The following is a 19299-nucleotide window of genomic DNA, read 5'->3' on the forward strand; positions in this document are numbered from 1 at the left end:
TCTAAAAAAGACGTTAAAAATATACAGACAAGGATATATAAAAATATGCAGACATAAAATTGGAGTCTAATTTATTACTATTCAATTTGAAGGAAAAATATATTTTCTGAGAGGCTTACCAGAAAATGTGGAAAAAGGTACAAATTTAAGAGATGTAATTGTAACAAAAATTTCTAAATAGTTTAATCATTTAGACATTTCTGTTGCAATTACATCTCTTAAATTAGACTTCTCCAAGGAAACTGATATGATTAACAAAATAAATTCAACATATGCAACCAGAAGATAGTTGCTAAGAGACATCATAATTTCATTTGTGAGAAAATCTATTAAAGAACTGGAGATGCAGAAATATTACCAACAGAGATTTATGATCCTTAGGAAGGAAGTGCAAATATTTATAGTAATCCAAATTATAATACTAAGGAAATATAAAGAATACTCCTTTCTGATAGATCTTTTAAAGCAAAACAACATTCTCTTTCATTGGAATAAAGTGGAAGGCATTATCAACATTTTAGATTAAATTCAATACCCAAAGCACAAAAGTTTTCCCGAAAGATATAGATCCAAACTGCATCATTTCCCACAAAATAAAGATCAATAAAGATCAAGAACTGGCCTTGAAGAAAAGTTAAAAAGAAGTCTGGCAGTGACCAAGGACATGTTATAGAGATGGGAGCCATAGCTGGAATACCTGAAAACTTTTTATCATATAAGGAGGGATTTTAAGATTTTAATATGGGGCAAATTCCCTATAAAAAAGAAATAAAAATATAATTTCAATATTAAAAAAAACACAACCAAGATATAATATGTTTGCAAGAAGCCCATATTAAAGAAACTGATAAAAATGTTTAGTAACTAAAAATTTAGGATTGGAATATATCTTGGCCAATCACAAAAATAAAATCAATGGGGTAGTTTTGTGTATAACCTCCCAATTACAAATACATTTATTGTTTGCTGATGATCAAGGTATATAATTGTGCAAATTGAACTACAGGGAATAAAATCTATTGTAGTTGGTGTATATACCCCATGCCAAGAAAAGCTAAGTTTTACAAACACCTATTCTCCTTTTCTTTTCAATATTGGTGTACACTTGAGGACTTGATGACATAGAAACCCTACAATTGGACAGATCTGCTGATAAAGGAATTAAAGAAATATAAGGGAAACTGCCCCAACTGTTTTTTAAAAATTGATTGATACTTTAGGTTCGGTGATGTATGGACTGGAAAAATATTTCACTTTTTGCTCAGAGAGACAGAAATCCTTTTCTAGAATTGATATGATATAGATTACTAAAAGTTTGATTCACAAAATATTAAAGCTAACATTCTTCTAAAATCTTTTTCTGATCACACTCCAATGATGTTAACCTTAAATTTAAATCCGTCTTTTAAATGGAGATTAATTGAATCTATTTTGCAGAAACCACAGAATGCATATAAGTACTCCAAGACTATTTTAATATTTAATTTTATTAATTTTTAATAATTTAACTTTGAAACTAAAGTATTTAATCATTTAATTTTAAAACTAAAACATTAAATAATGTAATAATGTACATAATAATGTACTTTTACAATAATGCACATTAAGAAAACAGATATTTTTCAAATATGTAGTTTCTTTTGGAACTATTAAACTAATCGATATAAAAGACACAAAGTTATATTAGAATGTGTTAATGATTATACTTTAGTGTATATTGATTTCAAAGCTATGAGACAATTAGAAGAAAATTATGAATAGTCTTGAAATAACCAAAACATTTAAAAGAGCTAAGATAGGTAAAGCTCCAGGCCTTTGATGGCTTATTGAGTGGATTTACAAAATGTTTGAAGATCAACTACTTTTCTGATAAAGGATTTAATGCATTCTATTTTTCAGGAAATGCTATGCCTGATTCATGAAAGAAATTGGTATTTCTTTGATACCCAAGGAGAGACAGGATAAACTGCGAAGCACTACAGACTATTTTCTCTTTTTAATAATGTTTATAAAATTGTTTACTTTAGCTGAAAGACTTAAAAAAGTGTTACAAGATTATAGATAGATAAGATAGCTAGCTAGCTAGCTAGATAACTATGGTTTTCTACAACTAATGGATAATGTGAGAATAATCTCACAGCTACAACAATGTAGTGACAAACAGGTTTCATTAATTTTCTTAGATGCAAAGAAAGTTTTGGACAATTTGAACTGGAAAATTAGAAAATAAAACGGAAATTAAAGTTGTGAAAAAGATAAAGTACTTGGGAGTGATTCTTACTAATGAAAATTCTAGTTTATAGAAAAATATATTAAAATGTGGAATGAGATAAAATTGTATTCACACAGATGGGAAAAATTAGATTTGTCATTAATGGGAAGAATTTTACAAGAATATTCCTAGAATATTATTTCTTTTCCAGAGTATTGATTTAAAATTCCTCTTTTAAATAGTGGCAGAAAGATATATCCAAATTTATTTGGCAAAATGAAAAACCAAGAATTAAATATAAATATATTAAATTATATGCATATTAAATACAGTAACATATGGTTAACAAAGAGCTCTGAAGATTAGTTTTATCTTTGGGGTTATCTGTTGACTGCTTTTTTATATATATAGCGAACTGATGTTGGGTCAGTTGAATTGATAAATAGATTTTCACATTAGAGATATTATTTATTAAATATAGGTGGGAAAGTTAATTAATGGTAGTCCTGTTATATAAGGGTAGGAGAATACCCCTTTTCATATATTTTTCAGCAGTGTGAATAGTAAATATGTGTTATTTGCTTTTTTCCTTTTACTACATTGTTTTTTATTTTTATTAGCTGATGATTGTTAATTTCTTTTTCTTGTCTTTAATTTCTTTTTTTTTTTTTAACTTTGAAAATTTAAAAAAACGTAGAAAAGAAGAGGCTCAAGCAAGTCAACTTTTGTCCCCCATACCCTTGTTTTGTACTGGATACACAACATCTATTTAGTTTTCATTTGCTATCTCTTGATTTTATATGCTTGTATTTCTCATCTTCCTATCTTTCTCTACAGAGAAAAGATAATATGTCTGGTACTTTTCTCTAGAACAGAAAGTAGATGAAAGACATTTGACCATAAAGTTAGCCAAAGCAAAATATTGAGACATCTATTCCCTTGCATTGTGGTAATAAGAAAAATAGTTAGTTTTATTATCATTTAACTTTTGTTACCTTAAATCTAAGATTTAATAAACATTTATTTAAATATTTCTTGTCATTTCCCAAATTTATTCTAGAAACATTTACCATGTCAAATAAAACCTAATAAGATTTGTCTTCCTGCAGAATAATAAAAAGTTTAGGTCTACAATGGCACTGATGTTGAACATTGATTTTATGATACATATTTTACCCATGGGAATACGATAATAAAGATTATCCTGAGCTATCAACTCATTATCAACTTGTAATAACCATATACAGTGGAATCTTGGGTTGCGACTGTAATCCACTCTAGGACTATGGTCATGACCCGATTTGGTTGTGAAACCCGTCTGCGCATGTGTGTACAAAGAAAATGGCGCCAAAGGGGAAATTGGCACAGAAAGGGAATCTTTTCACACCGATTTTGTTCGCAATCCGATTTTTGAATTGTGACCCGATTCAAAAATTGGGTGGATTTTTTGGTCGTCACCTGATTTGGTCGCGAACAGAAGTGTTCATGACCCGGGGCTCCACTGTAAATTGATTTTTTCCATGATAATCTATCCATAATCTGCTCTGTCAGATCTTCTAATGGTGCATTCATCATCATTGTAACTGAGTGCATCCACTTAGTTGTTGGTCATTTCTTTTTTTTCCTTCCACTTTTCCAACATTAGAAATTTCCCCAGAAAGCTAGTGTTTTTGCATAGTGTCTTCAAAAGAGGATGATTTGAGCTTCATCATCTGTGCCACAAGTGAGAACCTTATCTTGATTTGTTTGATGATCAGTTTATATTCTTGCCTGTCTGTGATGTTCTCAGAAATAATCTCTAACACCAAAATTCATAGTATCAATACGCTTCTTCAAAGTCCAACTTTTGCTTCCATAGTGTCATACAGAATACCATAGCTAGCATGATCCTCTTTTTTGTAGGTCTAGTATGACACATTATAACATTTGAAGGCCTTTTGCAAGGCCCTTATGGCTGTCTTCTACAAACTGTTTATTAATTTACCCTTGAAGGTTGATAATAAAAGACAGAAACTGTCTGCCACTTTGATACCTTCATCGACAATTATAAGGCTGATTATGTACCTTTTAATATTAGTTTTATTTTCTTTACATTTAACTTAATCTCAATTTTTCGATGTACTGCTTGACTTTTATTACTAGCATTTGCAGATCCTTTATTCTTTCAGCTATCAGATTCAAGACATAGAACACAGAATAATAGGGTCAGAAGGGTCTTCTAGTCCAATTTCTTGCTTGAGCATGATATTTTATTTTGGATGTCCAATGGTCTCCAAGTGGATGTTTGGATACTGTGCTTCCTGCACACCTTCAATAACTGATCAGCAAAAAGTTAATCTATTTCCTCTGCTTGATTGAAAGATCTGCAGTATTCGCTTAGGGCAATATCATTCCCGCCCCCCTTTTACATTAATTCAAATGGTTTCAAGGAAGTGTTCATTGTTGTTTTTTGCATTTCTGCAGAGGTATAATTATTTCTTACATATAATGCAACTGCACCTCCTATTGTTTTAATATTTATCCCAATGTTTTCAAGAAGGCTTTCCTCCCTAGTATTGGGCATTGCTGTGGATTATGATAATTCCTTATATATCACCCCCTCCCCCCCACCCACATTTTGTTGGGGCTTTGAACAATTTAAATCATGACAAGTATGTTCTGATCATAGGTTTCATCCCACCAACTTTCAGCAATGACAATAAAGTCAACCTGCCCTCATATACTAGGGCTTCAGATTTATCTTGTTTCTCATACTTTGAGCATCAGGGTATGGACATCTCAGTTCTTTTTGAATGATTCTACATCTCTTGTTTTATATCTGATTTCCTTCTCTTCATTTGGTCTTGAGGTTTATTCATGGGATTGGAAGGTCTCCCTTCCCTTTCCAGTTTTAGTTCAAAGTCCTTCAGATATGATGAGCCAGAACCACATTCTTCCTGGTTCTTGTGAAATGTAGTCTGTACTCATGGTCTACTAATCCAAAGTTCTCTTGAAAGCACTATTATTTACTTATAAAATCCACCATTTCCTCATTGTATGTTGACCTTCTTTTGGGAGTACGGGAGAAAACACCATTCATGGTCCCAACTGTTTGGCTTTCAGGCCTGGCTGCTCATTCTCTTGCTATTTTTTTCCACCTTTTCAAGAATCTCATTTTTATAAGCACGTTCTATAGTGAGACAAAACTGACACTACTGAAGACTTATAATCACTGAAATATTGTGATTTCTCTTTGGCTTTCTCAATTACAGGCAAAATGCCTCATGTTCCCTGAGCTAGCTTGACTATCTGGCATCACCTTTTCCCTGTGGGGCTCTAACTGGATAATCCTAAGCATGGGCCTAATAAAACTTGGTCAGTTAAAATGCCATGGAACTTAGTAGATATATTTACAGAATACATAATAACAGAGTTGGGAGGGATCTTGGAGGTCTTCTAGTCCAACTCTCTGCTTCAGCAGAAGACCATATACCATTCTGGATAAAGGGCTGTCCAATCTCTTGTTAAGACATCCAGTAAAGAAGAACCAACAACTTCATCAGTTGTTGAAATTCAGTAGCCTAATAGTCCATCCTGAATCTTTTATTCTATTATCTTACCTTTTTCCTATTATAGATTAAACAATTATTTAATTGAGGGTGTGCATATAAGTGATAACAATTTGAATATAACCATATTCATCTCAATAACAGAGCAATAAAATGAGGAGTTTCTTTTTATACTACCCGATCCAAAATAGCATCAAGAGTCATATATTACTAACTGTGATGAAATGTGCATCCACAGCAGCAGAGGGGGAGTACTTGGTCAATCAGAGCCTTCCCAGAAAGAGGCCTGATTAAGAGACTGCTGTCCTGAGTGGGAGGGGGAAGGCTAGCCATATGATAGACTCTCTCAAGGTATGTTTAGTAAATTAGAAAGTTATTCCTTTACTTTGGCAAGTTTCTGTCCATTAGGTGCAAGCAAATAAAAGATTGAATTCAACTGGATCTCAAAGTCTTATTTCTGGTTTTGGGTCTGACATTAACTTATTTAAACAATTATAAAATATGTACTGGTTTTATAACCAGAAAATAAATATTCAATACAGTACAGTAAAGAAAAGGATGCCTTGCTCAGAAGAAACCTGCAAATGATCTATATTCATGTTAGCTTGTTACTGCAACCTAAAAAATAATCCACATTTCACTAATGTTGATCTGGAAAAGGAAAATAAAAAAGCTGTGACAACGAATAGCAACTAGTAATATATTTTTTCTGCAGAACAATTTTGAGCAAGCAGTCTAAACAAGAATTAAATCTTTGAACAGGCATGGTACTACCACAATTCTTTTGTACAAGAGAATTAAAATTGACAATAAGATCCAACTTTAAATTATGTAATATTTCAAGTGTAGTCCTACCAATGCTTTGTAAAGTGGTACTTTATATAGTGGAACTATCACTTCCTGTCATTTTGATACTATTCCTCTGTTGATACAAAGGAATTGGAGTTTTAAAAATTCTTGCTAGAATTTTTGCTAGAAAAGAAATCCATCTGAAAATTGTGCTAAATAATTTATCCCCTATTGTTATTAACAGCCTGAAAATTAAAATTAGAAACTGATACAGTACTTCTATCTTTAGTAAAATAATTTAAAGTTTTTGGGTACTGCAGGCTTTTACTTTAGAAATGATTGCTACAAATGCAATCCCTTCAATCTTTATAGCGGAAGTATTGAGCTAGGTTTTACTGATTTTGTCATTAAATGAAAAGAGGTTACTAGCTAGTATGGGGTCAAAATTAGATAGCATCTGGTGAAATAGTTGATGCTTTTATGTAGATAAACAATGACGTGTGAATTAATTTCACTGAATGCAAACCTAGCTTCGAAACCTGTTCACTTCTTTGTCATATTTCTTACCAATTAGAATTCAAGATTATTTACTAATTTTATAGATACTATTTGTTAAACATTTTAGAAAGGAGAATTGGATTTTTTGTTTTTACCACCATATATTAGAAATGTTCTCTTGGACAAACATTTCTGCATATGACTTTTAGCCTATTGATTTTCACAGGACAGTCAATGTCTGCAAATAAACATTAAAATCTATTGAAAAAAATAAAAATAAAGAACTTTTCTACATTTTAAGAAAGATTAGGTTTTGAGGCAGCATAGTTTCAAAAATACCAGTATTTATTTGTTTGCAATACGGCAGATTAATTCTCTTAAAAGTTTTCTCTGTCTGCAAATTGTGCTCCATTTTACTGAAAAATTAAAATTACAATGATTTGTGGATTTTTCACATCATTCAGCAAAAGGTTTAAATCTTCATTTCTCTTAACTTAAGCTGCGTGTGTTTGTGTATGTGTTTGTGTGCACACACATCTATATGGTGAATTCATACACACATACAATGAGAATACAGAAAGTGCAGTTTCTTTGTGAGAAGCTAGGTGTAAAGAAATGTAAACATAGCCTGAAAGTTCTTCAATATTAATCAAATTTCAAGTATCAGAGATTTCTTGAGCTGTTTGGACTGAGTAAGACCATTCATTCTTAACTGAAGATTTACATATTTAAGAATTTACTCCTTCAGATTCAGAAGAAATATACCTTAGTGCTGAAGAAACTAGTTGATGGTATGAAAAACTGTATTTACTTTATTACTTTTCAGAAATCTTGTTGAGCAAGTAAAATGCCTATTTATGTTAGAGGAAAGCAAATATATTATCAAGGTTTAAAAAAGAAAGACTGATTTAGGAATTATAGATTATCATAGGGAATATGAACATTGATATCTTGAGAGATTTTACAGCATATCATAAAGAAATTGATTTATAAGTATATTGAAAACAATGTATTGATTACTCTAAAGTTAGGGTACATTTTTAATGAATACGACTTTTATCTCAACTTTGGGGAATAAATTGTAGACAAGAAGTAAATGTAAACTATTTTGATTTCAGCAACATCATTTAAAAATATCCTATCAGAAGTCTATGCCAGAGGATATAAGGAAGAAATTAGAAAAGCAACACTAAGTTGTCATGATGCAAGTTGTGCTCTTTTGCATAAGCAGTGTGATATTCACACATATATAAAATGGTTCAAAAACACACATCTGAAGTACAATGTTCCACTAATGAACTTTGAATACAGTTTTATTTTATATGTTTGGTGGTTTTAAATGTTAAATTTACGTGTTAATTTAAACATCTAACCTTGAGTTACAAATTCTGGTCTTGACAGTTGTACTAGTTTGGTCCATGTAAATTTTAGGACAGGATACTGTATAGCTTTTACAATAATGCTTTTTGAAAATGATTTGTTACTTGAATATAACTTGAAACTATTCTATTTTAGACTTTTATTGAATTATTTGAATATACACAATGAAAATTGTCAATGTTAGGAACTACTATTATGTCTATGTTACAAATCATTCTAAAGTCCTTTTTACATTATTTCTGTTGTTATAGAGCTATTGAAAAGGGAAAAAATCTGAAATGCAGTGGGCCTTAATAAAAACTTCTTTATTAGCATATGGAATTAGCCCCTTTCTCTGTATGTTTTGTGCCTGCAGTTCTTGCTTTCTTCTGTCATATTGTTTTAATATCATCCTGGTTGCTCTGGCTTAGGTAGCTCATGCTATGAATGTACTTTGAAAAAAAAAAGAAAACTGCAGCTCTGAGAAAGTAGAGAATCCTGATTAGATGGTTAAAAAGATATCTGAACACAACTCACTTAACAAATGCCTTGTTTAACAACAGAAATTCTGGTCCAAATTATAGTCATAAGTCGAGGACTACTTTGTATAATGTTAGCAAGTACTGAGTCTGAAGTACTTTTACCAATATCCATGAAATGTAATTTTAATTTCTGCCTTTTTCTGTACCACAACACATTCATAATCATATTGTTGCTCTCTAATATACTCTAATAAGTGAATGTAGTTCAATAACCTGCTTTTCATGCAGGCAGAATATGTAGGCAATGATAATTTGTGAATAATAACTTATTTATGCAGAGAAACCTGATAATTATGCTTTCCTGCACAAGAGACAAGGACAAAAGTGAACATAGATACAGGTAACCCTTGACTTACAATTGTAATGATGTCTGCCCATCATAGTTGTAAATCATAACTATCATAACAAATGTTAACATGAAACATAAATTCAGTCTATAGAGAAAAAAGAGAATGGACTTGTCAATTCTAATTGCTGTTCTGTTTGAAAAAATATACAAGGAACTACACATTATACTCTGACATCTCTGATTTTCTGATCCTAAAATTCTTCTTACTACTATTTTTTCATTAGTCAGTTTAGCAACAATTCTTCAGCAGCAAAATGATTTATATTAAATCAGAATTTTAAATCTAATTTCAGTTTGGTTGACACTAGTTATAATTAACTATGGTTAATTTTGGAAATATCAGAATAACAGTGGATAAGTTTATCAGCAGCTAACCCCCAGATATATATATATATATATTACTGCATGTGATTTATTTTCAACTTACATCTGTGATCATTTTCCCTCTGGTTTTGTTCCTTTCTCTGTGGTTGGCTCGCTTCTGTTTCTGTTGCAAAACCCGTTCCCTGGTGGTACGATACTCCAGTGCAAATTCACAAATAATTTTGCAGAATTTATTGATGTTGATTTCACGGATTGCATAAAGAGGATAGCCCAAAAATAACAAGAAGGAGTGGAACCTAGACAATCATAACAAGTTACCTTTTAGAATTTTTTCTATAGTTAGTAACAGAATGCCCACAACCATTCTTTTCATGTAGAAAACCAAAGTTTGGCATTTTGGGGATAGAAGACCTCCTTTCAACTCTATTATTCTCTTAAAAATAAATGTTTTTGAATTATGAACTTATATTTTATGTTTCCCAGATATCTGTTTTTCATGCCTTTGAATCCTTTTGCCTTCATTCCAAGGATTTATAAAAATAGAGAGAGTGACAACAAAGACATAGTTTGTGATTTCTTCTTTAACTTTCATGTGATGATATATAAAATAAATTTTTGGGGAATGGATAAACTGAATAACATTGATTTTATTTAATTAATGTTAATCTAATGTCAGCAAGGTAAGGATGTTTGGAAATACTTTAATAAAGAAAAAGATATGTATACCATCCATTTTTGTTGTTTTGATAAAGTTCAGATTTAGATATCTAATAGTAGCAATCTATTGTTAAAAATGGCTTATTTCCTTGTTCCCAAGTAGTATTTATTCATTATGAACTGCACTATACTCCATTATTTTTAAACAAGTAATGAAAATATATTTAAATATTATGAGAAATACATACACAACATTATTTTTAAGTCTTGCTAACAATGAATTGTTAATAACTGCACAACTAAAATAACTCAGCTGATGTAGATGAGAAAAGCAGATAAAAGTTCTGAATGCATTCAACTTCAAAAAACTTATTCTAAGAATTAGTGACTAATTTTCCCTCTTACATAATATTCTGCACAATACCAATACTTTTTATTGGAATATTATGTATGTAAACAAAATACCTGACTTTAGTGTGAAACTTGGATTTTAAGAAATATTTCATTCTCTGGAGAGGGCAGTAAAAAGACGAAATGGTTATTTTATTTTGTATTTATGCTGTGTGTAAAGTGTTTCAGGGAATAATCTTAATTTCTAAGGAGATATTGAAATGTTCCTTTTTTTGAAAAAGAACGAACCTGTGACAAATGTATCTTCAGGACATCTGGCTAATGAGCCTTAAAATCACTCATCACCATTTCTTTTTCTGCTTTTTTTTGTTGTTGTTCTGCTTACTCCACATTTATATTTTTTTTCAGGATTCCTCTTTGTTTTAGTGGATTAAAATATTCTAGAAAAAGGCAATGGGGAACTATGGCTATATTGTTACAGATTGATATGTAAGCATCAAGAGTCAAGCTTGATTTGAAGGAGACTTTGGCTTTATAATCAATCAGAATATGATTTCATTTGTTTTGATGCTAGTTTGATAACTGCTATTTTCATTTCCCCATTATGTCAGAATAATCTCATTTTCTAGCCAACTTTTTATTTTAAATTTGGGTCCTGAATGTCTTTCCCCTAATTCTTTCAGAGAAATAGATTGGATTTACTGAAGAGAAGAAACAAACTGCTCCTTTAGTGGAATTCTTGCCCTCCTCTCAGAAGAATGGCTATCCAACATTTATTTGAAGAACTCCAGTGGCAGAATATTTCAATGTCAAATCATTTTTGGCCAGAAAATTCCTCATTTCTGATTTTGATATATCTTTTAATGCTTCCAATTGCTGATTCACTACCCTGTTCTTGGACTCTATGAAAAATAAATCCATGATACCTCTTCAAGCATTGGAAGATAGCTATCATGACCCTCCTTATATCTAATAAATAAATTCATTTGGTACATATATTAATACATATACATATACCATAAAACTTATAGTGTCCCTTAGTAGTTTGGCCCATGGAATGGGTAAGCAGGAAATGTTTTAATTAATGCTACCCTGATGAACTTTGGAGATTTTCTGTGGGACAGTCAGTCAGATGGGCTTCATGGAACCATTTTAAAGAATTTAGTTTAAAACAACATTAAGTACTTATATCAATTATATCTTGACAATAACCTCCAGGTATTTTGAGAATGCATAATGCTATCACATAATTTTTATATATTAATCACACTGTGCCTTAATGCTTTACCTGTTGATTATTCTCCTGTGGACTATTTTTAAAATTATTATTCTTTCTGCACAGTCTTTAAGAAACTCTGACATTTTCTGCTTTAATGTTGATTTCATTTCATGCTTTGCAATGGCCTTCAAATGATCCCATGACGCTTTGCATCTTTTTTCCATTTGACATAAGTTATCCTGAAGCTGTTCAAAGTCAACCTGAAAGGAAGAAAAAGAATACAAAATTGTTTTATATACTAGTACTTCATCTTTGCAGTAAACCTAAATGCTTTATCTTTCATCATGATTTCCAAACTTTGTGATACAAAAATCATTATTTCTCTCTGGTTCTGGAAAATAGTTCACAAGAAATAAGGTATTCCTACATTAGGGAACAGAAAGTTACAGAAAGAGTGCTTAATGTAAATGAAAATGGTTATCTGCCAGGATCATAAGCCTGAGCAAAGTTTTTCTGGCAGTTTTTTCAGGTAAAGAAGACATAGATGCCCAGATTACAATTTGAGATTTTTTAAAAAGTGCTTGGTTTTGGTCTATATTATGTATTGGAGATAACTTATTTTATTTAGCGTATGGCAAATACATTCAAATGTTAATGTTCAGACCACCCAGCCATTCAAGGACGGGGTGGTCTACACTGAAAAAAATCAGACACTGGCTAGAGTAAGCTCTTGATGAACATTCAGACACAAAGTGATGGATATTTTGTTGACGAGCACCACAGTCACACAGAAGAGTACAGACAAGACTCCACTTAAACAATGAGTCCTGGCAGATACCATATTGGATAAGGATCCTGTTCAGAATTGACCAATGCTGGCGTGGAAGGTCAAAACATGGCAAATTGGAGGTAGTTTTTTTTTTTAAATAAAAGTTTCATTTAAGTTTTCACAAAACATACAAATACAAATAAAATATCTTTTTTTGAGAACAGCGTGGCCTTGGGTTATCACTTCTCCATACAGATATAAACTCAATACATATTTATCTTATACGTTCTAATCCATATCTTATAACTATTTTCACAATTTTTTCAATAGCTTTTCCCTTTCTTTACTTCCTATCGCCTTATTTTAAGTTATCTCATTCATTTCTCATTCCTTTCTTAATTCAATTACATATCTTTTTCTAATTTTTAAAATCTTTCTAGTCAATGTTTTTATATTTTCATCTGTCCTGTTTACAATTTCATATTATCTTTTCTCATAAAACAAATTTTCCCCTGGAATTACTATTTTATAACACTTACCTATTTTCAATCGAATTCTGCTTGGTATATTCCCTTAAAATACACACTAAATTCTTAAAAGAAAAAAGTATATATGTATATATATATATCTGTGTATATATGTATAACAGTAGTAAATGGAATAATTATTCTATTCAAATAAAGCTTCTGCCATTAATATTCATAACAATCTTTTACATTTCTATTTTTTTTAACAAACATTACCTAGTAATATCAATTGTCTTTCACTTTAATCATCTATATTTCATATTTTATTTATTACTGTCTTTAAATAAAAAACCAAACAATAGTTATTAACAGTAGTCAATAAAGTTATTATTCTTATTCAAGTTCATCTTATCAACTGATAAAAATCTTCCATGTTTCTTTTCATTTTTTTAAACGTTTTTTTTTAATCATTGAGAGCCTTATTCTCTTTACAAGCAAATATTCCACTAAACATCAATAGAAATTTTTTCTATCACTTTAATCATCTAACATATAACAATGCTATCTCATGCACCTTTGCAGAATCCTCTCCTTAAGTTAAATTTTAACCATTGTCTCTGTTTTTTTTAAATAGATTTATACCTTTAATTCTTGTACGTTTTTCCTGTACTTCTATATCTTGTTTCTATCTTTTGTAGCTTCTTTTCCTTTCCCTCTTCCCTCTCTTCTTCTCGCTCCCCTTTTTATTCCCTTTTCTATCTGATTCTCCCTTCTGTGATCCTCCCTTCTGCTTCTTCCTGATATTATGATTACTTTTCAAATTATTCTTTTTTTTGGTTGTTGCTTCAGTACTTAAGTTTTTAACTCTCTTTCCCCCCTTTCCCTTTTTTACCCCGCTTAAAATTGCTTGGTCATTAAAGATGGCTTCTTCGTTGTCCCGCCTTTCTTGTTCTGCCAGTGTTTCTTGTTGTTTTTCATAGTTCAAGATTTCCATTTCTAAAAATTGAAATACTAAGCCAAAAGATCCTCTTCCATCTTGTGCTTCTTCTTTTTGTTCTTTAAGTCTCATTTTTAACTCTTCAAGGAGTGATGCCATTTAAAAAAAAATTAAACAACTCCCAGTTGATTTTGTTTCATTTCATTAGGATCCTCCATCCAAAATTCCAGGAATCAGCCAATAATCCAAAACTGTTTCTTGCTTCTTTTCTCACTTTCTCTTTCCAGGGGCTTTGTTCTCTTGTAACAAAGTTTCAGCTACAATGTATCTTTTGCAAGTCTTGTTAAAATTTCACTATCAATTTTTTTTAAAGTTCCAGGTGGTCTCCTCTATTTTCCAGATTGCACCCTCTTTTTTCCTTTTTCCCTCCACTTTCTTTCTTTTTTTCAAATAAAGTTTTTAAATTATCCAAGAATCTTTATCCCTTTGACACTTTATTTTCAGCTAGAAATAGCCTATTAATGTTAAAGTGGATTAGTATCAATTTCTTATTCGAATCTCTCCTTCTTAATGTTCCAAGTCAGTTAAAACTGTCGATGCTAGAGGAAAAAAAGCCAATTCCATTTTCTTTCCCTTTCTCTTTCGCAGCTTAAAATCTTTTTTAGGAATAGTATTAGTCTTTAAAATTCAGGTTCCAGGTACCTTAAATAGATGTTCTCCATTCAACCCGGTCAGTCAAACTTTCTCCTTTAAACTTCCTCCTGCACAATCTTGTCCGGTCGGGTTCTTCTTTGAGGTGGCCATTTCTGACCACCGCTGCAACTGCCTTTGGGAAAGGGAGTAAGGGCCAGTCGAGGAGGAGAGATGCGGCTCTCCTCAACCCCACTGACGGCTCCCCCTTCTTCACCACTTCTATGGGGTGGCTTCAGCCTCGAGTCTGAGCAGCTCGGGGTACTCCAGTGGCGAGCAGGGATCAAAACCGTGGACAATCGTGATTTCCGTCCGTTGCTGAAGAAGCCCAAACCGGAAGTCACAAATTGGGGGTAGTTTTGTACTTTAATCAAACTAACAAGAGAATTTACGCAACAACATTAACTAAATACTAAACACTAACAGGATAAAAGCATTCCTGTCAAACAGACAACAAATGGTCAAAATTGGGAGCGCCCTATCAAATTCTGTACCTGTCAACAGTGGAGTCCGCCAAGGCAGTGTTCTAGAACCAACCCTCTTCATACTCTACATAAATGACCTCTGTGATTATATTAAGAGCAACTGTGTTCTCTTCGCTGACGATGTAAAGCTATTCAGCACCACAGACAATACTGCTACCCTTCAAAAAGACTTTGACTATGTATCAGAATGGTCAAACAAATGGCAACTTCAAATCTCAACAAATAAATGCTCTGTCTTACATATTGGCAAAAAACAAACAAAAACAAAAAAACCCCAGAAAATAAAATACAGGCTGAATAGTCAAGACCTTGTTGATGATCCAAACTCTGTCAAGGATCTTGGAGTACTCATCTCTAATGATCTAAGTGCTAGAGCCCACTGTAACTACATAGCCAAAAAGGCATTAGGAGTTGTTAACCTAATCTTACATAGCTTTTTCTCTGGTAATATTACATTACTAATTAGAGCATACAAAACATTTGCTAGACCCAGTACTCGAATACAGCTCATCAGTCTGGAACCCACATTACGTATCTGATATTAACACAATTGAAAAAGTCCAGAAATATTTCACAAGAAGATTTCTCCACTCCTCTACTTGGTGCAGAATACCTTATGCCACCAGATTTGAAATTCTAGACCTAGAAAACCTAGAACTATGCCGCCTTTGGTCCGATCTAAGTATAGTATATAAAAATCATACATTGCAATGTCCTACCAGTCAATGAATACTTCAGCTTCAACCATAACAATACAAGAGCAAACAATAGATACAAACTCAAGGTTAATCTCACCAAACTTGATTGCAGGAAATACGACTTCAGCAACAGAGTGACCAATGTCTGGAATACTCTACCTGACTCTGTGGTTTCTTCCCCAAACCCCCACAACTTTAACCTTAGACTGTTTACTATTGACCTCACTCCTTTCCTAAGAGGTCTGTAGGGGGCATGCATAAGCGCACCAATGTGCCTACCGTCCCTGTCCTATTGTTTCTTTTATTTTTCTTATATGTATCCATGTATTCATAACTATGTTTTTACTTATACCTATTATCTTGTAAGCAATTGACAAACCAAATAAAATAAAAAATAAAATAAATAAAATATCATATAGGTAATTATCAAATTACAACCATTCACTTAGTGGCCATTCAAAGTTACAATAGCACTAAAAAAGTGTCATGATCATTTTTCATACCTATCACTGTTGCAGCAGCCCCGTAATGACATGATCAAAATTTGGTTGCTTGGTAATTGGCATATATTTATGATGGCTGAAGTGTCCTGGGGTCACGTGATCAGCTTTTTGACCTTCTGACTAGCAAAATCAATGAGATAGCCAGATTCATTTAATAATCATGGTAATAATTTAACAACTGCAGTGATTCACTTAAAAACTGTGTCAAGAAAGGTCACAAAATTTGGCAAAATTTATCTAATAACTATCGTGCTTAGCGATGGGAATTTAGGGCTTAATTATTGTTATAAATCGAGGACTGCCTTTTTAAACTCATTTTTATCATACTTGATTATTTGTAGTTCAAGTAAACTTCCTTTGTATTATGACACATTTATAATTTTGAATGTTTATGTCAATGAATTTTATTCATATAAAGTTTAATATGAAAGAAGCCAAAAAATTCATCAATGAAATAAACAAGACAAAAACTGTTAAGGTCATTAATCATAAAAGGTGTTTAGATGGTAGTATTCCAGAATTTGGCTTATAAGCTAAAAGTGGAAAGCCCAATGAAATTTCACTGCATACATTGTGTAATTGTTAAACATAGATGCAGTGATAATTGTGGATATACATAAATTGCAATTATTTTTGTTATTATACTAGCTCACAGGATACATGTTCAAAGTGAATTAGGACCATCTTCTTATAAATACATATCTTAGAAATACAACAATTTCAATTATTATCTTTTTAGAAGAAATAAACAAACAGTAGTGTTTAAAAAAACCTCTTCAAATAATTCACTAAACTTTTATATATGACATATGACCTAGAATTAAGGGTTGGCAGACAATTTAATGTATGGATTAGATGTAGGAAGATTTCAATCACCTTTTCAATAAACTCAGGAACATTATAAAAACCAGTATTTTGAAAAGATTTGTTGACTAAGATTAGTAAATTCCAGTACTTCCTTCCACTGGAGTGGAAGACGACAAAAATTGTATTCAGTTAGTGATCTACCTCCTAATTTTTTCTTACCTGTTGTTGTGTTGATGATTTTCTAAAGTAAAATGATCACATGAAAAAATTGATAAGGCATCAAATCATTATTCCTCTGTTGCATTTAATTAATGAAATGATAGCATTATGCCACAACAGATGAACTTCCATAGGTGAGAGGGAAAAACTAGGTTGTGCCCAGAAACTATGAATCAGGGTGAAACATATTTCTGAAATGGGGAAATAGTCAATTTACATGGTCTGCAGAAAATAGAGTCTCATGTTAGATTCTAGACAATTCAGAAATGAATCAGAAATGCAATCTAATTTCTAAACACAGATGGTAACATAAATTTACATAAGCATCGTGTCTGGTCTACTGGTTATAGTAACAGATTAGAAATCAGGAAAGAATAAGTTCTACTCCTGTCTTAGACATGAAATCTAGTTAAGTGATATGGGGTCAGTTACTCTCTCTTAGCCCAACTCACAGTACATGGTCATTGTTACTGTGGGGAAAAAAGAAGAGGGAAGGAGTATTATATATGATTGAATGAATGAATGAGTGAGTGAATAAAAATAAATAATATACAAAGATAAGAGCAATAAAAATGATTGGGGGACTGGAGGATAAAAGTATATGAAGTACAGTTGCAGGAATTGGGTATGTCTAGTTAAGTGAAAAGAAGGACTAGGGGTGCCACGATAGTACCATTCCAATATTTGAGAGGTGCCACAAAGAAGAAGGGAGTCAATCTATTTTCCAAAGCACCAGAAAGCAAGACAAGAAGCAATGGATGGAAACTAATCATGGAGAGAAGCAACCTAGAACTAAGAAGAAATTTTCTGACAGTGGGAACAATTGATCAGTGGAATGGCTTGCCTTCAGAAGTTGTGGGTGTTCCATTGATGGAGGCTTTTAAAGAGACTGGGCAGCCATTTGTCTGAAATGGTATAGGGCCTCCTGCTTGTTATTCTGTTATTTTCTAGCACATGCAACAATGCTTAGTATCTTCTAAGGATCAATTAGATCAGGTCAAAACATCATATAAGGACAATGCCAATGATCATCCATATGAAGACTTTCCATTGCTGCTGGAGATTACAATTAATTTCTTAGCAATTCCCCCCCCCCAACTTGGATGCCATATTTTTGCATATTTTTCCTTAATCACATGTACTTTGTCCAATATCCAGTTAAGATTATATCTGACATGGAAAGACTTACCAACAGAGATTTATGCCATCATTACTGCAATATGCCTGGCATGGGATTATCATATCATTAAAAAGTATTTTGAAAGTGTTAATTGTTGTAGAATAAATATCATATGTGCTGATGAGTGACAGTTTCTACAGCCATGCAACATCTACATTGTGAAGGTTGTATTAGCTTCTAATATTTTGGGGGGCACAACTTAAAATGTCCCCTGCAAGACCATCCTATTGAGATGAACTGACCAATCCAATTAAGCTAATTGTTTGGTGAATACTTCTCTTGAGAAAGTGAAATACTGGTAGTTTCTGTTGAGGTCTATGGCAAAACTAAATATCTTTAAACAAATAGAACTAGAACTGGAGAGATTGACATCTAGAGGGCCAACTCTGGATATTGAAATCTTTCCAGATGAAGGGGAAATTGTGAGGTACCCTATTTTCACTCTGGACAAATGCTTCTTGTAAATAAGCTGAAGTAATGAAAGTTTTTGTAGTTCACTCAAGAACTGAATGGCTGGATTGATTCCATCTAGGAATGGAATGGTGCTCACAGAACAGTAAGCTCAGCTGAGCCCATTTCTCACTTATTTTTTGGAATTAATTATTCTATAGAAACAGATTTTTTTTGTATGGTAGGGTAAGACTCCTTTTGGTGAGTTTTATTTTTTTCTGGATTACAAAACTAAAAGAAGTATTA

The 19299-nt window shown here is 32.1% G+C and overlaps 1 protein-coding gene and 1 pseudogene across 11 annotated transcripts in view; one reads left to right on the forward strand and one right to left on the reverse strand.

The window, feature by feature from the left end:
• The window catches only part of FHOD3 (formin homology 2 domain containing 3), a 288676-nt gene that overhangs the window by 23755 nt on the left and 245622 nt on the right, over positions 1–19299 (reverse strand). For 10 of the 11 annotated variants that reach the window (XM_026719582.2, XM_087916030.1, XM_026719581.2 and 7 more), the window contains 2 exons: positions 11918–12108; positions 9725–9917 (listed from right to left, as the gene is read on the reverse strand). In XM_026719582.2, the coding sequence (XP_026575367.1) occupies positions 9725–9917; positions 11918–12108 (384 nt within the window). Of the gene's footprint in view, positions 1–9699; positions 9918–11917; positions 12109–19299 lie in introns of those variants that run through there. The other variant, XM_087916031.1, reaches the window with a different exon arrangement.
• LOC148124111 (uncharacterized) lies at positions 12721–16142 on the forward strand (annotated as a pseudogene).

The sequence above is a fragment of the Pseudonaja textilis genome, chromosome Z (assembly GCF_049901715.1).
Source record: "Pseudonaja textilis isolate UNSWEBS1 chromosome Z, rPseTex1.2, whole genome shotgun sequence".
Taxonomy (NCBI): Eukaryota; Metazoa; Chordata; class Lepidosauria; order Squamata; family Elapidae; genus Pseudonaja; species Pseudonaja textilis.